This window comes from Camellia sinensis, chromosome 14 (genome assembly GCF_055761805.1).
Source record: "Camellia sinensis isolate YWXY chromosome 14, ASM5576180v1, whole genome shotgun sequence".
NCBI lineage: Eukaryota > Viridiplantae > Streptophyta > Magnoliopsida > Ericales > Theaceae > Camellia > Camellia sinensis.
The window spans coordinates 33,539,574-33,559,143 of NC_138974.1; the positions used below are offsets into that span (position 1 = coordinate 33,539,574).

General features: G+C 38.5%; 2 protein-coding genes and 1 long non-coding RNA gene across 3 annotated transcripts; 1 reads left to right on the forward strand and 2 right to left on the reverse strand.

Annotated features, from left to right (window-relative positions):
• Positions 1–5,033: 5,033 nt before the first annotated feature.
• On the reverse strand, positions 5,034–7,020 carry LOC145807664 (uncharacterized). Its single transcript, XR_014350935.1, has 3 exons — positions 6,898–7,020; positions 6,650–6,765; positions 5,034–5,460 (listed from the first exon to the last, which is right to left on the reverse strand). It is a non-coding gene; the product is annotated as an uncharacterized LOC145807664 (long non-coding RNA).
• A 329-nt stretch (positions 7,021–7,349) lies between these two features.
• Positions 7,350–8,434, reverse strand: HSP1 (17.6 kDa class II heat shock protein). The gene has a single exon (XM_028264412.2). The coding sequence runs from the start codon at positions 8,009–8,011 to the stop codon at positions 7,490–7,492; it is 522 nt and encodes a 173-aa protein (XP_028120213.1). The 5' UTR covers positions 8,012–8,434; the 3' UTR covers positions 7,350–7,489.
• Positions 8,435–16,039: 7,605 nt separating this feature from the next.
• LOC145806889 (uncharacterized) lies at positions 16,040–16,993 on the forward strand. Its single transcript, XM_082904740.1, has 2 exons — positions 16,040–16,654; positions 16,757–16,993. The coding sequence occupies exons 1-2, from the start codon at positions 16,040–16,042 to the stop codon at positions 16,991–16,993; spliced, it is 852 nt and encodes a 283-aa protein (XP_082760866.1).
• Positions 16,994–19,570: the final 2,577 nt, after the last annotated feature.

Sequence of the window (19,570 nt, forward strand, 5' to 3'; positions counted from 1 at the left end):
TTCTTCAACAGCCTTGTCTTCGGCTTTGGTGCCAACATCATCCAAGACACTCCGGTCCTCCGGTCCCTCGATCATTTGAACGAATCCTTTAGCAGCGCGGCTCCCGTTGACCGCCACGAAGCATTGCTTGGACATGACCTAATCACCCCAAATCTCCTCGATTGCCCCCATAGCCGAGGGGAATCTCATCACCTGGTGGTAGGTCGATGCTACGGCTTGCATGGCGTGAAGCCATCCTCTTCCAAGGATAAGGTTGTACGTTGAAGGCACTTGTAGCACCCAAAACTCCACTTGTTTGACCACGGATCCCGCTTTGACCGGCAGGATAATCTTTCCCAACGGCCACTCCGGCTGCGAGTTAAATCCAACCAGTGGCGAAGTGGCCGGAGCCAAGTCTGTCTCACGGAGTTTGAGCTGTTTGAACGCATCATAATACATTATCTCGACCGAGCTTCCCTGATCGATCAAAATTCGTCTAACATCAAATTCTTTGACGCGTAGTGTTACTACAAGAGCATCGTTGTGCGGCGTCTGGATACGCTCTAAATCCCTTGAGGTGAAACTAATCACGTCTTTCTCTTCTGTCTTCCCCCTTTTGATGGCAGGCTGTACCGACAAAACTTCCCTCATATGCTCTGCCTTCTTGATCATGCCCCGGAGTTCGCAAACACGCTCCGGTTCCACGATGCCGTGGATGACATTAATAACTCCTTGTGGTGGTGCATCTCGGTCACCCTGTCCCCTGGGATCGACCGGAGCCTGATTCGGTTTCACGCCGCCATCAATGTAAAGGTCCAGATGTCCGGCCGCAACCAGTTCTTCCAAGTGTTGTCGCAAAGGCAAACAATCCTCAGTCCGGTGGCCTCTCTCCCGGTGAAACGTACAACGATACCGCGGATTGTAGCCCTTTTGTCCATCGCCCAGCTTAGCAGGAAACCGGACATACTCCTCGTCTCGGATTTCACTAAGTATGCGATAGATTGGAATCTTGAAGACCGTGGTTATGCCAGTCCTCGCCTTCATTCTTCTGTTTGCGTCCTCAACGTCATCTCGGGGGTAATCATCCCGGTCATTCCGACGTCCTCTACCCCGGCTTTTACGATTTGAACCTCGGTCTGATTCCTCTGCTCGGTCATTTGAGCGGCTGGACTCTTGCCCAACTGCGTGCACTTTGCCTGCTGTCTTCTTGTCTGTTCCGACCGGAGTGGCCTTCACGGTGGAAGCTGACGCATCATCCTCTACTCGGATGTGCTCATTGATGCGCTGCATGAGCTGGCCCATGGAGGTCGGCTGGTGCATGGTAAGCGAGTCCCGCAGTCTATGTCCGACCGGGAGACCACGCTTATATTGCGTGATTGCAAGGTTGACCGGGCAATCCAGGATCTCGTTGAAGGTCTCCCAATACCTTGAATTGTATGCCTTCAGTGTGTCGCACGGTTCCATCTTGACACTCAGCAAGTGATCGACTTCCTTTGGTGTTTTTGTGTTGGTTTTGAAGTGCGTAACAAACGCTTCGGCCAACTGATGCCACCGTTGTATGCTCCCTTCCGGCAACCTCTCAAACCACTTTAAGCCCAGCTCACCTAAACTGGACGGGAAGATTAGGCACATGAGTCCGTCATTTCGCCTATGTCCGGCCATGACCTGTCGGAAGTGGCTCACATGCATATAATGATCGGTTTTGCCGTCGTAGAGCGTGAACTTAGGCTGGTGGAAGCCTGCCGGAAGCGGTGTCATTTTTATTTCCAGGGAAAAAGGGGTGGCACTCAGCCTGGCCAGGTCTGTATCTTCAAATATTGGCACTGCTTGGCGGGGTGGAGGCATTCCGACCTCCTCGCTGGCGTGAACCCCGTAGGAGAGCCGCTGGAAAGCTGGTATTCTCTGGGCTTCGCGCCAGCAAGCCCGCTCCCTTAACACTGCCCGTAGGTCCTCTGACTGAGCAGAATAAGAGTACCTTGACGTCGTCGCCGGACGTGAGGGTTTGTAGGTGCTGTCTTGCGCGCTAGACTTTTCTGCATGCACGTCGGAATCACCAACCTGGTAACTCCTGGTGATGGAAATGGACTGAGTACGTCGCTGACTCTGATCGCCTGTCCGGCGGGATGGGGTGCGCTCACTGTGGTCTCCCACTCCAGCTACACCTTTCCCTTTGACATGCCGCTTAAGATCCTCCATCCCCGCCGCCATCCGCCTGATGACAGCGTCTTGGTCCCTTAACTTGTTTTCCAGTCGCCTGGCGTGCGAGTCTCTCCTCCGCCGGTGACCGTCTGGACTCCGTGAATGACCATGACTCCTTCCGCGCTTATCCCGTGCGTCTCCTGACTGTCCTCCAGTGGGCGCCCCCAAGTCAGCCATTGGATGGACGGCAGGAGGTCCCTCTCTCCTTCGGGTATACTCCGGGGTGGCTCCGTCGATGGCGGACAATGGAAACTCGTCGTTGTTCGTCATGGACAGCGATCAGACGAGCCTGGAAGACAAGGTTTTGTCTGAAAACTTCCCACAGACGGCGCCAATTGTACGGGGAGCAAATATTCCGGCGAGCCCGTACTCCTTTCTTCCGAGCTCCATCTCTGTCCGATCACCTGCGAGCCAATAAGGGTGAGCTACCCGGCGGTGTGTGGCCGAAAAAACCCTCCGACGATCAAGTTAGAACACACACACAGAGGATAGCTAGAGAGAAGGGAGAGAGAGTTTGGGTGTAAGAATTCCTTACAGAGATGTTCGTGTGTTGCGTATGGGGGGCGCAGACATGCTTATATACCTACTGAGCCCCATATCCACTCCCTGCCATCTCCTGACACGTGGCTCTGCTATCCCATCTGTCAGCATAAACCATGCCATTCATCACCTAATCTCAACTGCCTGTCATCACAGCTGGAGCTCGGCAGCCGAGCTGCCCTACCTCGGTCATACCATGCTTCATACTTCAAGCGCCTAACCGGATAAACACACGGAGGACCGGGCTAAGCGGCATCCCGACCGAGCCTAGCCCGGATACTTACTTTGATCGACCTTCCTGCCGGTCATACAACTACCTCGGCTGACCACGCCTTTCCGGGCGCCAGTCACTCGGTCTGTCTGGCTTCGACCATCCTCGGACCGAGCAACCTGGTCCGATCGGTCACTTCCTGGCCGAGCAGTTTCTGTACGGTCCGGGGTGGCACACAGTCCAAACTCTGCCCGGCCCAAGTTCTGGCAGCCCCTTTCCAGGCGGATAACTGTTCAGCTCGGCCCCATGCACCGTTGGGCCCTCAACCTGCTCGGCCGTTACCTCGGCCCAACTCCAGATCATAAATTACCCTCTCACAATGATTTCCGACAATCGATGCAAGAGATGATGGAGGCGAGTGAGTTTATTGACATGAGATCCAATTGGGAATACTCATAGGAGCTTCTCACATGCTATCTTGCTCTGAACCATAAGAGCACCCACAAGTTCATCATTGGTCCTTTTGCCGATCTCGTAGTTTTTCTGATGACATCGCCGCCAGTGAATTGTGGTGGCCGGACATCTTATCGGAAGTTAGTATACATATGTGGATATGAGGGGTGGGGGATATTCGTTCATTATTTGGTCCCATTTTGTCTTCAATTTTTGCCCACCTCTTTTTGGTCCTTTTGTTAACAGCCCAACTATTTAAAAACTTGTATTCTTGAGGGTGAGAATTTTTATTGATTAAAATAGTTATTAAATTTATTATTTTTACAAAATTACTATGAATAACAGAATTTCATTGATTAAAATACTTTCTAGTCTAAAATAAACAACTCGACAACAAAATCTTAGAACATAGCTGTAAAAGATTTCTTTGCCGAGGAATTATTGCCCACTACCCTAAGCAGCTTGTTTCTCTTATTTGTTCCCCCAAAAAAATGAAAAGAAAGATAGGGACAGGTGACTACTTTTTAGGAAAATAGGAAATTTTTGTAGAAAAATAGAGATTAAGGTCATGATTACTTAGGAATTGAGGAGGTGGTTGGATTGTTAATCCAAACCGAACCATAACCGTGACTACACAACTCTGTTATTAGATTAGACAATATGATATTAGTAGATTAGTAAGTTAAATTACAAAGACATAACTGTAAATAAAATAATTTAGATAACAAGATAATGCCCTACTTGATACCCAGGGATTACAATGAACCAAATGAACATTGGAATCAATCCCTCTGTTGAAAGTGTTGGACACCTAAAGAAGGAATTAGTCATGGGCTAGGCTGCAAGTTCAAAGCGAGGTGTGCCAACCAAAAAGTAGCCATGGGTTTAACTTATTTACAGTCAGCCCAATTCAAGGAAAAAATATATATATATTTTAACTTACTATCTATAATTTTTAATCTTAAAAAAATTTGATGTGAATCCAAATTAGGATTAAATTAGATGGAATTGTAATATGAAAGACGAAAACGATACCCAAACTTGTCACCATTAACAAAAATTTCTTGAGTCATTACTGCAAATTGCACCTATATTTATAGGATATAAGAATTGTGAATATCATAAATTTGATTGGATGTCACTTCAGTGCCTGCTTACTTCACGGGAAGTGATTTGAACTACATTTTGGAAGATACTCTACGTGGTTTCTTTGAATAGGACTTTGGACAATTTTACCAAATAATATGTATAATTAGGAATGACTTTGAAAAGTCTCGGCAAATGATAAATACCTTTTAATATTTACTTATAGAAGTGTTTTTTTTTTTAAATATAAAATTTATAAAATATAGTTTAGTGCCTCTATTCATTATTCAGTGGATTGCTAAAGTCCAAATCTGATTTTGTTTACCCATTTGATAAATTGATGAACAAAATCCTCATCTCTAATTGATTAGAGCAGTGACTTTGATTATTTTAAATGAAGCCCACCTCACTATTTCAACTGATCAAAGAAAAAACAAAAGAAAGTGTTCAATCACCTAACAAAATTGTTTTCGTAGGTGGGTGATGACAATTATTTTTATGATTTGATCAAATGTGAAGATTGATGGGTAGGGATTTAACATAGTGACCTTTCTATCATCAAAAAGAAGAAAATAGAGAATAATTTTTGGCAGGGAAGATGAAAACAGACCTTTAAAATGACTCATGTCAAAAGGAATATAGCAGTGCAATTTCCCCCAGACTCTTGAAGGGAATATGTGCTTACCCAACTTGAAAGAAAAGCCTAAGGGAGCGGTCCAACCTCGATAGCACTTGACAAACCAAAAAAAAAAAAAGTCATGAATGCTAAAGCAAAGAGATAAAAATTCCATGTCAAGATAAAAAGCAGAGGACACTTTCCTTGCACTTTCCTAACTTTAAAAAGGGCCCATTTCAATTTTGCCCCTTTGTGTCAACGGCGAGGAGATAAGTCGCCACCAGTGTCATGGGCGCACACACTACGTGTGTGGCGGGACAGAATAACAAATTCAAGACCCCACACTTCCCTTTCTTTCATCACTTCAAGTCCATGACTGGGAAAGATAAAACAGGAATAAAGAAGACAAAGTTGATGGACCAAACTATCTATAATTATCTGATACGTCACAATCTTTGCAAAACAAAGAATATAAAAAGACAACCATTAAAAATTTGACAAAGGAAAAGTGGAGAAAGTTGGAGAATCAATTTGGATTTTGATACACGTTTACAATATAGTGATGGAGGCCATTTTCAAGACTGACTGGTGCTTTGAAGTAACAAGTAACCAACGATCCCACAGAAATGATTATGAAAGACAAGATAAAATTTCAGCTCTGCTTTACCCTATTCTATGCAAACTCTATTGACAATGAAGTTCAATGTGAAGTTGATTTGTGGTGTGATTTCGAATCAACTCTTTAGTGCCAAATCTTATTTGTGCTTTTAAAAGAAAACTACCATAAGCCATTCAAACTCATAGCCTACAAAAAAAGAAAAAAAGGAAACTTACTCTGTGGCACGCAATCATACGGGCCTTCAGTCAAGGCAGCAGTCGCAAATAAGGGCAAATTCATTTAGACAATTCGTAACGAGATAACTTCTTGAGCTTCAAGGAGTTAAATGTTACTAATTGAAGGCCTTAAGAAATATCAATTGACCATTTTTGAAGAATTTCTAAGCGAGGGTGGAAGAGGAACCAGGACACATCACAGTCTTAATTAAAGGTTTCGGCGTAAGCAGTCACTTGATAGGACACCTTCATTTACAGATGGGCGCTAAAGATCCTTGGCACTTTGAAACATAACCCTAGAAGCACATTCACAAGGCATTATAATGGACTTCTCCTATTCTAGCTCTACTATTTTACAACCATGGATGAGAAATTCAGTCACTGGTATAAATCATGGGATGAGGCTGATTTGCTTCAAACGTCCTTAACAAACCAGCCTGTTTGATTAGGCCGAGACTCCCACCTAGTAAATAAGTGTGCACTTACTAATCTGAAATGGACACTAGCACCAGTCTACTATTATGCCCAGGATTAAACTATAAGCCTTTAATTCTATTCAACATACAAATTAAACTCTAGCCTATCAAAGATTTAAGACAGGTCATTTAGTGCAAACAGTAAGAAATATGACTCTGATAAAAAGGCACTGAAAAAGAGGAGAAAAACTAATCTTCCGTTCAAATGTAAAAGTGATCATTACCCAGCAAATAGTGACTAGTGAGGGTGCATACGGTGGGGTTTTGTGCCTGGCAGTTTCTTTCTGAAATCTTGTTTTCTCTTTGTTTCACAATCATTCCCCTTATCTGCATCTTGGTTAACAAGAACCCGTCCCTGTTTCTCCAAAATTCTGCTTCCAAATCCATTAGAAACTCATTACATAAAGAGCAACTAAACAGGACAGAAATTCAGGGAGATCCGCATCTCCATAGGAAATTCTGTACTGTAAAACATAGCTGGCAATTCAATACAAGAAACTTACAGCCAATAATGATAAGTTGAAGCACCGACATGATGTCCATGAGGAACAGTGACGACAACCATCAAAAGACTTAGAAACGGGACCCAATTGAAACATCGTACGAGACGATAAAAAACATGGAACCTGATAGACATCAAGAGGTTTAATAACCCTAACTGAGTTACAAAGTTGAATTCAAATCAAAATGATTTCTAATGTGCTCCTGCTTTCATCACTACTTTCATATCAGCCAAAAAATATAATGGTACAACTTAGCCTTCTTATGCACAAATTATGTGCAACTAATTCAACCGACCATAAGTTTGTTGCAAATCAAATAATCATAATTTGAAATTACTGCATGTTTCAATACAAACTTTGTGCAATTTTCTTTTCTTTTCAATTTTATATATATCAGAGAACTCGTTGGAACCAAATTGAACAAGATTCAAGATTTAGAAGCACATATTATATATATAACGAAAAGCAATTCTTCATTGAAACATTAAAATTGTTCAGAACACATTCCATTCCAAGATAAAAACTTCAAACACGACAACTGAACTTTTCTCAACCAACAGAAATTGAAAATCAAGAGAGGGTGTATATCGAATTACTGTACAAGAACAAGCCGTCCCGCTCCGATATCACCATTCCCTTCACCCCAAACTTCTTCTTCACGATCAACAACATCCAACCCATTAAAATTCGCATCTTTCGGCACCAACACCACCAGCTGTCCATCATTATACGCAGCACTAGCAAGCTCGGGCCGAGTCGACGCCGGAAGTCGAAAACGCCACATGTCAAGCTCCAATTCGTCCATGGACAAATCAAGAACGTTGGTTCCTCTGATGACGATCTTCGTAACCCCAGGGTAGATCTCAATCGTCTGAGCCCTGATGTCATCGCCGATATCGTCGGTGTTGACTACGAATCGGAAACAATCGGAGGTCTCATCGATCAAAACATCGGCGTCGGAGTGGAAAGGAAGCTCGAGGACTTTGGCGAAGATGTGAGGGAGGCGCCGGAGCTTCTTCTGTCGGCAAGCGAGAGCGTTCGCTTGGGAGAAGGTCGAAGCGATGTTGTATCGTATCGTGATGTTTCGCTTCTTCGGGGCTGGGTGAACCTTCATGGTCTCAGAGAACGAAACGAAACTGAAAGTTCCTAATTCCAAAACCCTAATTTGCAAGAGTAATCAAAAAATAAAAATAAAAATAAAAATAAAAATTGATTGATGAAGAACTGATTTGAAAGTGGGAGAAACCCTAGCCCTAATATATAACGGAATAACATGTAGATGCAAAATTTTCTTAGCTTAGAGTGGGAGAGATTTGTGGGAGAATCATATCGAGCAGGAGCACAGCGTTTTCAGACTGGAGAGAGAGAGAGAGAGACGGTGTCAGTGGAAGTTGGTTGGTTCGATTGGCTACCAAGAGAGAGAGAGAATCGGTTGCAGACTGCAGTAGATAAAATGGCTATGGCATTTCTTATTGGAAAAATATTAGAGATCCCTACTAATGTTTTATTTGAATATAGTATTCACACTGTAAATTTTACATAGGGCTCTTTTGGGAACAATGGTAAAAAGTTAAAAAGTTGGCTTTTTAGCTTTTTTAGCAAAAAAAGGCAACTTTTTTACTCAAAACAACCCAACTTTTTGCCAAAAAAGTCACTAAAAAAGTCAAAAAGTCAAAAAGTCAGCTTTTTACCAACTTCCCAAAACACCCCATATTTGACAAAATTTTGAAGGTATCTAGGATTAATCTTTCTTATTGCCATCTTCTTTCCGTTGTATAAAAAAATAAAAAATAAAATTCTTATTGCCCTAAATTTTCGGTCAAATTACTGAATTATGCTGCCATTGTTAAAAAAATAAAAAATAAAAAAAAATCATAATCTAGGACAAATTACATAAAAAAATTCCAGAACTTTATATGTTATGTAAATTAAGTCTCACAGTTCAATTTTAACAATTTAAATCCAGATTTTAAGGTCTTGTTTGATTTGTTTTTGAGAAATAAATTTTAGAGAAATTTTTTAAAATTTTGTTTGGTTTAGTGATTTTAGAAAAAAAAAATTTAAAATCTCGTTTTATTTTCTACATATCAATTAATCACTTTTTATCTCTCATCTCTCATTCTCAACCATTTTTTCTCTCACATACATCTACTTAATTATAATAAAATATCAAATCATTTTAGGATTGGTTTGGGAAGTGGATTGACTTTTTGACTTTTTCGGCTATTTTAACCTGGGCTAAAAAGCTTGGTTTGAGAAGGGCTTTTTGGCTTTTTGATTTTTTTTTTGATTTTTTTTGTGAGAGAAGAGTGTAATGATTATGGGTTGAATGTGATATTTTATTTTTTGTAACTAAAATAGCCTATTTTGTCTTTTGTGACTAAAATAGCCAAAAAAGTCCCTAACCCAACTTGCCAAACGAACTCACACACTTCAAAACTATTTTCAAAATATACAACCAAACAAATCAAAAAAAATTCTAAAGGCTTGGTTTGGGAAGTGGGTTGGTTTTTTTTTTGCTATATTAGCGTGGGGCTAAAAAGTCTAGTTTGAAAAAGGCTTTTAGCTTTTTTAACTTTTTTGTAAGAGAACGAATGTTATGATTATGGGTTAGATGTGATGTTTTATCTTATTGGAACTAAAAAACCTATTTTATTTTTTGTGACTATTTTAATCCCAAACCCACATCCCAAACAACCCCAAACTCCTTCCTTAAGATTTTTTTTGAAAATTTTTCTCTCAAAATCAAACCAAACACACTCTAAACCTCTCTACAACGTGAGTGTCTGAAAAGTTATTACTTTAGTAGTTATTTTAATTTTTGATTATCTTATGTTAAAATTTTTGTATTTAAAAATATGATTAAATTTTATTTTTTTTTGTAGTTGGATGTGATATTTATAAGAAAAAAAAGTAAAATGATTATAAATTTGATGTGATATTTTATCTTATTAATTATTTTAACCTATTTTATTTTATTTTTTTTGGTTGAATTTTAACCTAAATTGAGTTAAAATCCCACTTTCCAAACTGATGTAAACCCTCAATTCATTTTCGTTTTATCTCCTCAACGGAGCAGTTTCTTCAGCTTTCAAATTCAAACGTTAGGGATTTTAGGAGGCTGAGATTGGCAGCTACATCCTAATAACAAAATTACTTTAAATTGCTCAAACTATTGAAATTCTCTTAACTATTATCAAATATGAACCAGATTTTAGTTTCATTTTGGGTAAGGAAAAAAAAAGTTTTATTTTATCTGCATTTCATCACAGCGCTTTCAGATAGCATTATTGGTGTAAGATTCGAGCGCCGCCCATATTATTGATCACTTTCTTGAATTTGAGTTTCTTTTGCTTTATCTTTCTTCTCGCACTTATTCGATTGGCATTGGAGGCTCTTCGATGTGAACTTGAGCTCCATGATCTGGTTCATCAATTTCTTTGTGTTTCCCATATCTGATCTAGGGTTTGTAGAGATTGAAAAAATTGAAATCTACGATTTTGATAGTGGTAGGGAAAATTAATGATTCTTCATAAGTAAATCGATCAATAGGAATAAAAATTAATGCGAAAAAATTAAATCAAAGGCAACACAAGAATTTTTACGTGGTTCCCTCAATGTGAGGTACGTCTACGGGATCGAAATCCGATTCCACTATCAATCAAATAGTTTTCAAACGATTACAAACGAGACACGAATGGTATCAACCAAATAGTTTTCAAACGATTACAAACGAGACACGAATGGTCTCACAAAACCACCTTTAGATGAATTCTACACAATGAATTTTAAATAATCACAAATAAATAAAGATGAAAGAATTCATCAAATAGATAAACCAAAATCTTCAGAACCAGAGTTATAGAAGACCCAAAATAATTAACCCAAATCAACCGAACACACCACCAAATCAGCTGAACGCACTGACAATTCTTTAAAGCATCCAAAGATTGAAAAATCAAGAAAGACTTCCAAGCATGAGTCCGAAACAGCACCACCGAAGAAGAAAAGTCTCTCTCTGCGGCACTTCGTAAATATATATATATATATATATATATATATATATATATTATTAAATCTTGAGCTTGTTTTATCAAAACCCTAATTGTTATCAAACTGAATTAGGTCTCCAAAAAATTAGATATAATATATTAAAATATATTATACCTAAATCAAACCAAATTAAAATTCTTTAACAAACCAATTAGGTCTCAAACTCCAATAAACTCCAATAAGGAGATATATCCCAACAATTCTCCCCCTATCGACTTAGGTGAAGACATCAACCATACCCGTCAAAGTTCGAAACTTCAAATGTTTGTCCCGTGACAAAGTCTTTGTCAACATATCCGAAATATTATCGTCTGTGTGAACCTTTTCGAGTTGTAACAGTTTCGAATCTAACACATCACGAATTCAGTGGTATCTCACATCAAGGTGTTTCGATCTCGAATGAAAAGAAGAATTTTTACTCAAGTGAATAGCACTTTGACTATCACAATAAAGCACATACTTTTCTTGCTTCAAACCCAACTCTTACAAAAATTTCTTCAATCATAACTCTTCTTTACAAGCTTCCGTAATGGCAATAGATTCAGCTTCGGTAGTTGAGAGAACAACACATTTTTGTAATTTAGATTGCCATGCCACAGCTCCCTCTGCAAAATTCATCAAATACCCCGAAGTAGATTTCCTAGAATCAACATCACTAGCCATGTCAGAATCTGTGAACCCATCAAGCATTGGCTTACCATCCCCAAAACACAAACACACCTTCAAAGTCCCTTGAAGATACCTCAGAATCCATTTTACCTTTGCCCAATGTTCATTACCCGGATTAGAGAGAAAACAACTCACCACACCAACAGCGTGAGCAATATCCGACCTTGTACAAACCATGGCGTCTATCAAAGAACCAACTGTTGAAGCATACGGAACTTTCAACCTCTCTTCTTTGTCTTTCTCACTTGTAGGATATTGATTTGAACTAAGCTTGAAGTGACCCGCAAGTGGACAACGACTTTGCTTTATCCATGTTAAACCTCTCAAGAACTTTATTAATGTAGCTTTCTTGAGACAACCAAATCAGCCCCTCTTTGCGATCACGAACAATTTTTATACCAAGTATTTGCTTTGCCAGTCCCAAATATTTCATAGCAAAAGACTTGCTCAACTCCAATTTCAACCTGTTAATCATGGTAGAATCTTGACCCACAATTAACATGTCATCAATATAAAGCAAAAGAATAATAAATTTGCCATCTGGAAAATTTTTCACAAATGCACAATGGTTCGGAGTGATTTTTGAAAAACCATTATTCATCATGAAATAGTTAAATTTTTTGTATCATTGCCGCGGAGCTTGCTTGAGACCATACAAACTTTTCTTCAATTTACAAACAAATTTCTCTTTTCCTTTCTCCATAAAACCTTCTGGTTGCTCCCTGTAAATTTCTTCTTCAAGATCACCATGAAGAAATGCGGTCTTCACATCAAGTCGTTCAACTTCAAGGTTCATACTTGTAGCCATGCCAAGTGCAACCCGAATAGGAGACATCTTCACAACTGGCGAGAAAATTTCATCAACATCAATACCTTTGTTTTGCCCAAAGCCTTTCACAACAAGACGTGTTTTGTACCTCAGATTCTTGCCGTCATTCTTTAATTTAAAAACCCACTTATTTTTTAGAATTTTCCTCTTCTTAGGCAACTTCACTAAATCATAAGTGTGATTTTCAAGTAAGGAATTCATCTCCTCTTCCATTGCCTTTTTCCAGTCATCTTTCTTTGTATGCTCAATTGCTTCTTGGTAACTCTTAGGCTCCCCTTGATTGGGAATCAACACAAATTCATTGGGAGGATACTTTCTTGAAGGTTGTCGGTCCCTTGTAGATTTTCTCAACTCAAGTTATGGTGGCGGTTCTTGAGTTGGATGCTCTTCCTCAATTTTTGCCTTAACTTCATTAGGATTAGCATCATCCTCTACATCTTCAATGGGTGGCTGCACATCTCCCCCATTTTCATCATCCATCGAAGATGAAGGAGATGGATCCATGTCAATGAGATCAGTAGTTTTTGGCTCCGATTGATCACCTTTGCCAAAGTCTTCAATTGTTTGGTCTTCAAGAAACACAACATCATGGCTTCGAATGACTTTCTTGTCGACCGGATCCCACAATCTATACCCAAATTCATCACGCGCATAGTCAAGAAAAATACATTGTCTTGACTTACCATCAAGCTTGGACCTCTCATCCTTTGGAATGTAAACAAAAGCTCGGCAACCAAACACTCTCAAGAACTCATAAGACACATCTTTACCAATCCAAACTCTTTCTGAAACATCACCATTCAAAGGATAGGAAGGAGACAAATTGATCACGTCAACCGCTGTCCTCATTGCCTCACCCCAAAAGGATCTTGGCAATTTAGCTTGTGAAAGCAAACACCTTGTTCTTTCCATAATGGTGCGGTTCATCCTCTCAGCAACGCCATTTTGTTGAGGAGTCTTCTTAACTGTCTTTTGGTGCCGAATACCTTGGCTGCGACAATACTCATCAAATGGCCCAATGTATTCACCACCATTGTCTGATCGGATGCACTTCAATTTCTGCCCTGTTTCTCTTTCAACCATGGCCTGAAAATGCTTAAATACTTCTAGAACTTGATCTTTAATTTTTAGTAGAAAAGCCCAAATTTTTCTTGAATAATCATCAATGAAAGTAACAAAATAAAGTGCACCACTATGTGTTCTAACTTTCAAAGGACCACAAACATCCGAATGAATCAACTCTAAAACATTTTCTTTTCTAGAAGTAACATTTTTATGAAAAGAAACTCTATGTTGTTTACCCGCCAAACAATGAACACAAGTTTTAAGATGTGTACCTTTCAAACCAGGTAGAAACTCTTTCTTGAACAAAACTTTTAGCCCCTTTTCACTCATATGGCCAAGCCGCTTGTGCCACAATTCGGTAGAAATATCATCTTCAAGTGCATTGACAACACCTTTACAATTTTTTTCTTGCATCGAATAAAGTGTATGAGTTTTCTTGCACTTAGCCACCACCAAAGAACCCTTTGTGAGCTTCCATATTTCATCACCAAATTTGTTGTTGAAGCCTTCATCATCTAACTTCCCAGTAGAGATCAAATTGAGGCGAATGTTAGGAACATGCCTCACATCTTTAAGCAACAACTTGCAGCCTAAATTTGTTTCTAAGCAAACATCACCCATACCAATAATCTTGGACAAACCTTTATTACCCATTCGAACAAAACCATAATCTTTTTCGGTGTAGGTAGTGAAGAAATCAACTCGAGAAGTCACATGAAAAGAAGCACCGGAATCAATCACCCAATTGCTCTCTTGGCCCACAAAATTGATACAATCATCTTCACAAACGACCATAAGATCATCGGTAGTAACTGTCGTTGTGTCTTCTTGCTTCTTATCCACACTTTTGTCACGCATTTTCTCCTTGTTCTTGAGCTTTCGGCATTCTCGCTTCATGTACCCTTTCTCATGGCAATAATAGCACTCAATATCTTTCTTTGAAAAAGAACCATATTTTGATTTGTTATGGCTTTGATCATGACCATGAGGAGTCTTACTTCTCCCCCTTGTTTTGCTTCGGCCTCTCACAACAAATGCTTCCGAATGAGAGGAACCCACTGATTTCCTTCTAGTTTCTTCATTCAATAAGCTACTAGTGACTTAGCCCATTGTGACAACTCCATTAGGTGCCGAATTTCTAACCGTCACAACCAAAGTCTCCCAACTTTTGGGCAAAGAACTAAGTAGCATCAAAACCTGTAACTCATCATCAAAAATAATTTTCATAGAAGCAAGTTGGTTAACAATACTCTTTATTTCATTCAAATGTTCTGGAATAGGGCTGCCATCTTTATATTTTAAATTAACTAACTTATGAAACAAAAAGGTTTTATTTGTGGCCGATTTCCTATCATAAAGGCCTTCTAATTTTTTTCATAAATCATGTGCTGAAGTTTCAGTAGCAACATGATGAAACACGCTATCATCAATCCATTGACGGATAACACCAACGGCTTTTTGATTAAGCCTATTCCATTCATCATCTTTCATATCTTCGGGTTTGCCATTATCACCCTCAATGTGTCCATACAAATCTTTACAAAATAATAGGTCCTCCATTTTAGTTTTCCAAATTACCCAATTGCTTCCATTGAAGCTAGACATACGACCCACATTCCCCTCCATTTGATTTACACAAATAAATAAACCGTAAGCTCTGATACCAGTTGTTAGGGAAAATCAATGATTCCCCACAAGTAAATCAGTCAATGGGAATAAAAACTAATGCGGAAAAATTAAATCAAAAACAACACAAAAATTTTTACGTGGTTCCCTCAATGTGAGGTACGTCCATGAGATCAAAATCCGATTTCACTATCAACCAAATAGTTTCCAAACGATTACAAATGAGACACGAATGGTCTCACAAAACCATCTTTAGGTAAATTCTAAATAATCACAAATAAATAAAGAGAAAAAATCTCACCAAATAGATGAACCAAAATCTTCAATACCAGAGTTATAGATGACCCAAAATAATTAACCCAAATCAGCCGAACACACTGACAATTCTTTAAAGCATCCAAAGATTGAAAAATCAAGAAAGACTTCCAAGCATGAGTCCGAAAAAGCACCGCCAAAGAAGAAAAGTCTCTCTCTGCGGCACCTCGTAAATATATATATATATATATATATATATTATTAAATCTTAGATTTGTTTTATCAAAATCTTAATTGTTACCAAACTGAATTAGGTCTCCAAAAGATTAGATATAATATATTAAAATATATTATACCTAAATCAAACCAAATTAAAATTCTTTAACAAACCAATTGGGTCTCAATATATCCCAATAGATAGGCTAATCACAATTTTGTTGCTGATGATCGAATTGATTTTCGATTGATCATGGACTCTTTCACTACGGGAGAAAGGGGAAGAAAATGGAGGAAGAGGAGGGGAAAGAGATAGAAAAGGAGAAGAAAGAATTTAAATAAATTGTTGAAAATCAACCAAAACTAACTATTACAATTTTGTAGACAAGTTTAAATTCTGGAGTTTGAATGCAAGAGAATCTCTTGGAGATGGACGTGAAGGCAATCCGGCAAATCCCTCTTTGCTGTTATGGCATTCCTGATAAGTTGGTTTGGCACTATACGAGGAATGGGCTGTTTTCGGTTCGCTCGGCGTATCATTTGCAAATGAATATTAGTGGTCGGGAGGTGCGCGGGTCTGGGTCTGATGTGCAGAATGTGAGTTGGTTTTGGAAGCAAGTATGGAGCCTTCGCATTCCCAATAAGATTAAGGTCTTTGCGTGGAAGTGTTGTTCCAATATTCTACCGGTTAAATCAGTTCTTCGGCAGCGGCATATATTGCAGGAGGATAGGTGTGATGGATGTGGGGATGCAGCAGAAACGGTAATGCACGTTTTATGGGAATGTATGAGGGCACGGGAGGTCTGGATTCAAAGTCCGATACCGTTTGTGCTTGACCATGGTGTTGGTGGTGATTTTATGGGATGGGCATATGGTGTTGGACGTCGGACGGATAGTGTCACACTGGGTTTGTTTTTCGCTCTTTGTTGGGGGTTGTGGTCATCGCGGAATCAAGCTCTTTTTAGTAATGCCATTCACTCGGCTGCCGCGACAGTTCAGATGGTGTGTGATTTAATGCGAGATTTTGAGCGGGTTCATTCCAACGTGAGTGGGATTCCAGTGGCTCATGGAGTTACGAAATGGAGACCGCCGATTGGGGAGATTCTTAAAGTGAACTTCGATGGGGCCATGTTCATACGGTAAAAGGTCTGTGGGGTAGAGGTGGTGATTCGGGATCTCAATGGCGTTCCTGCTGCAGCTTTATCGGAGCAAATTCCACAATGGATAGAGAGTGATTGTATTGAAGCTACTGCTGCTGTCAAGGCCTTGGATTTTGCAACAGAATTGGGATTAACAAACATGCATTTGGAAGGCGATTCCCTTACTGTGGTCAAGGCTATGCGAGAGGATGGTTATCTTAATGCTTCGTTTGGTCATTTTTGACAATATGCCATTGATCGTAGTAAGCAATTTGCGAGCTTCTGTGTTTCGCACACGCGCCGGAGTGGCAATGTAATGGCTCACCATTTGGCTCAAATGGCTAAGGAGGATCCGGAGAAACGAGTTTGGATGGCTGGGGTTCCTGAGCATTTAGTGCAGGTTTTGTTGAGTGATGTTCTTGTTTTATAAGGGCTCATGACTTCCACTTTCTAAAAAAAAAAAAAAAAAAAACAGTGGGATTTAATTTGCAAAACACGTGTTTTACGTAATTTGCTCTAATTTTTATTACAATGAAAATAAACCAAAACAAACTATTACTCTCTCTGTCTCATTTTATTTGTCCACTATATTATTTGAGTCCGTCGTAAAAAATTTGTTCACTTTCTATTTTAGAATATTAAATTTTGTTAAATTTTTAAAATTATCCCTTATAAATCATTCTAAACATATTTTAAAATTCAAAAAAAAGAGTATCAGTGAGAAAAATATTTTAAAATTTGAATTAAAATGTAATGATTAGATATCTCTTTAATAAGTTAGATTTCCTATAGTAAATAAATAAATTGGAGACATATAGCCTTCGTTTGGGAAGTGGGTTGGCTTTTTGACTTTTTGGCTTTTTTGACTATTTTAGTCTGGGCTTAAAAGCTTGGTTTGGGAAGGGTTTTTTGGCTTTTTGACTTTTTTGAGTTTTTTTGTGAGAGAAAAATGTAATGATTATGGGTTGGATGTGATGTTTTGTTTGTTATGGCTAAAATAGCCTATTTTGTTTTTTGTGGCTAAAATAGCCAAAAAAACCCAAACCATGGCTTCCCTAAAATAGAGTACTATTGAGATTGTTTTCAGAATTAATTATTTTAGTGGATTTTTTTAATTTTTTATAAAAAAATATGTAAAAAATAAATAGAATAATTTACTTTTTTATAATGACTTTTTAACTATTTTAACTTATTTTTAAATAAATGATGAATCTTATATCATTTTAATATATATGAGTTTAAATAAATTCAATAACAAATAAAATTTTCTAATAAAAATAATGTTCAACGTGTTGGAATATTGAATTCATAATTTTTTGGGTAAATTACAAACACATCTCCTGAGCTTCACTTAAATTACAAATTACCCCATGTAGTTCTAGAAATTACATTATGCCTCTAAGGTTTCTAATTTCATAACAAATAGGTCTTTTTATTAATAAATCATCAAGTTAATTAACAATTTTTAATAATGTTAAAATTTTATTTTAATTAATAATTCAGATAATTTTATTGTTGTATAGGTGAACAGTTAGAAATTTCACTTTTTTAATTAATTTTGTTAAATAAAAAATTCTAATAGGGAGGTATTTGTAATTTTTCAAATAAAAAAGGACAATTTATACTTTAAACAAATCTCAAAGAGCATATTTATAATTTATCCTAATTTTTTTAATACGTCAAGGTCATGTATGTAGCAAAACTTAAACACAATACCTAATTAAACTAGTCAAAATTAATTTTCAATTCACAAATAACTGGTCTTGAATTTCATAATTTTATTTATTTATTTATTTTTATGTGGATTGCATATTACAATTTATATCATCTAATTTAACCTAAAATATTTGATCAACAAAATCTCATATCATTGAATCTTGTCAAGCCTCATTGAACTTGACCTTTCAATCTCTTGTTTGTGAGCTATCTGTTAATGCTGGGAGAATATGGCCAACATGATCTCTTTCTCCCTATTGATTAGTTTTGAAAGTGAGATTCATCAATTTATATTGGTGTATGATGATGAAAAATCTAGAAATCCCCTAGATGTTGATTTGTGATTATGTATCAATTTTAAGCAGAATATAACAATCCCAATCAAACAATCAAACAATCAAGACAAAGAGACACAGTGATTTAACGTGGAAAAAACCACAATTGGACACCTCCAACTGTGATCAAAAAACCACGGGCAACAGCCACAAGAACAATCCACTAAGAAGAATTAAAGGAATTACACAGGTATACTCTCAATTACCTAGCGAATCCACAACGCCTAATTGAACCAACCTCTATGTGCCTCTTCCAACCCCATCTTCACCACGGAATTGTCTTTCTGATGAGCCACTCCGGATTCCACCAAAGCTTCAGGCTCGAATTCTTCAGAATCCACAACTGAAGAATAACACTCTCTTTTGTAGAACAAAACACAACCTTTGATGTACTCTCTTTAGAACATGAGTTTAATACTCAATAAAACATCAAAGAAAACTCATAAAGTATCCCCAGATATAAACCCTAGAAACCAAAAAGAAGATCTGGAGTAGTTATCCTTCAAAATCTGACCCAATACGCGAATTTATAGAATCTGTCCCGCGATCTCCGCTCGAGCTCAACACAGCCCGCTCGAGCGGACTGACCAAAAACTGCGTGCGAATAAACTGAGATGCGCTCGAGCGTAGGAGAATCCGCTCGAGCGTAAAATCACACCTTCCAGTATTTTTACAGGCGACTGCAGAGATGCTGAGAGCTTCCAATCCCCGCTCGAGCGTCACTTTCCCCGCTCGAGCGAGAAGGCCAAAAATGGAAAAACTGGAAAAAT

Excerpts from the sequence above, each read along its gene's own strand:
- HSP1 (XM_028264412.2), bottom strand. The coding sequence starts at position 8,011 with ATGAAGGTTCACCCAGCCCCGAAGAAGCGAAACATCACGATACGATAC.
- LOC145806889 (XM_082904740.1), top strand. The coding sequence starts at position 16,040 with ATGGACGTGAAGGCAATCCGGCAAATCCCTCTTTGCTGTTATGGCATT. Across the intron at positions 16,655-16,756 it reads TTGAGCGGGTTCATTCCAAC|GTCTGTGGGGTAGAGGTGGT; the intron begins GTGAGTGGGATT and ends ATACGGTAAAAG.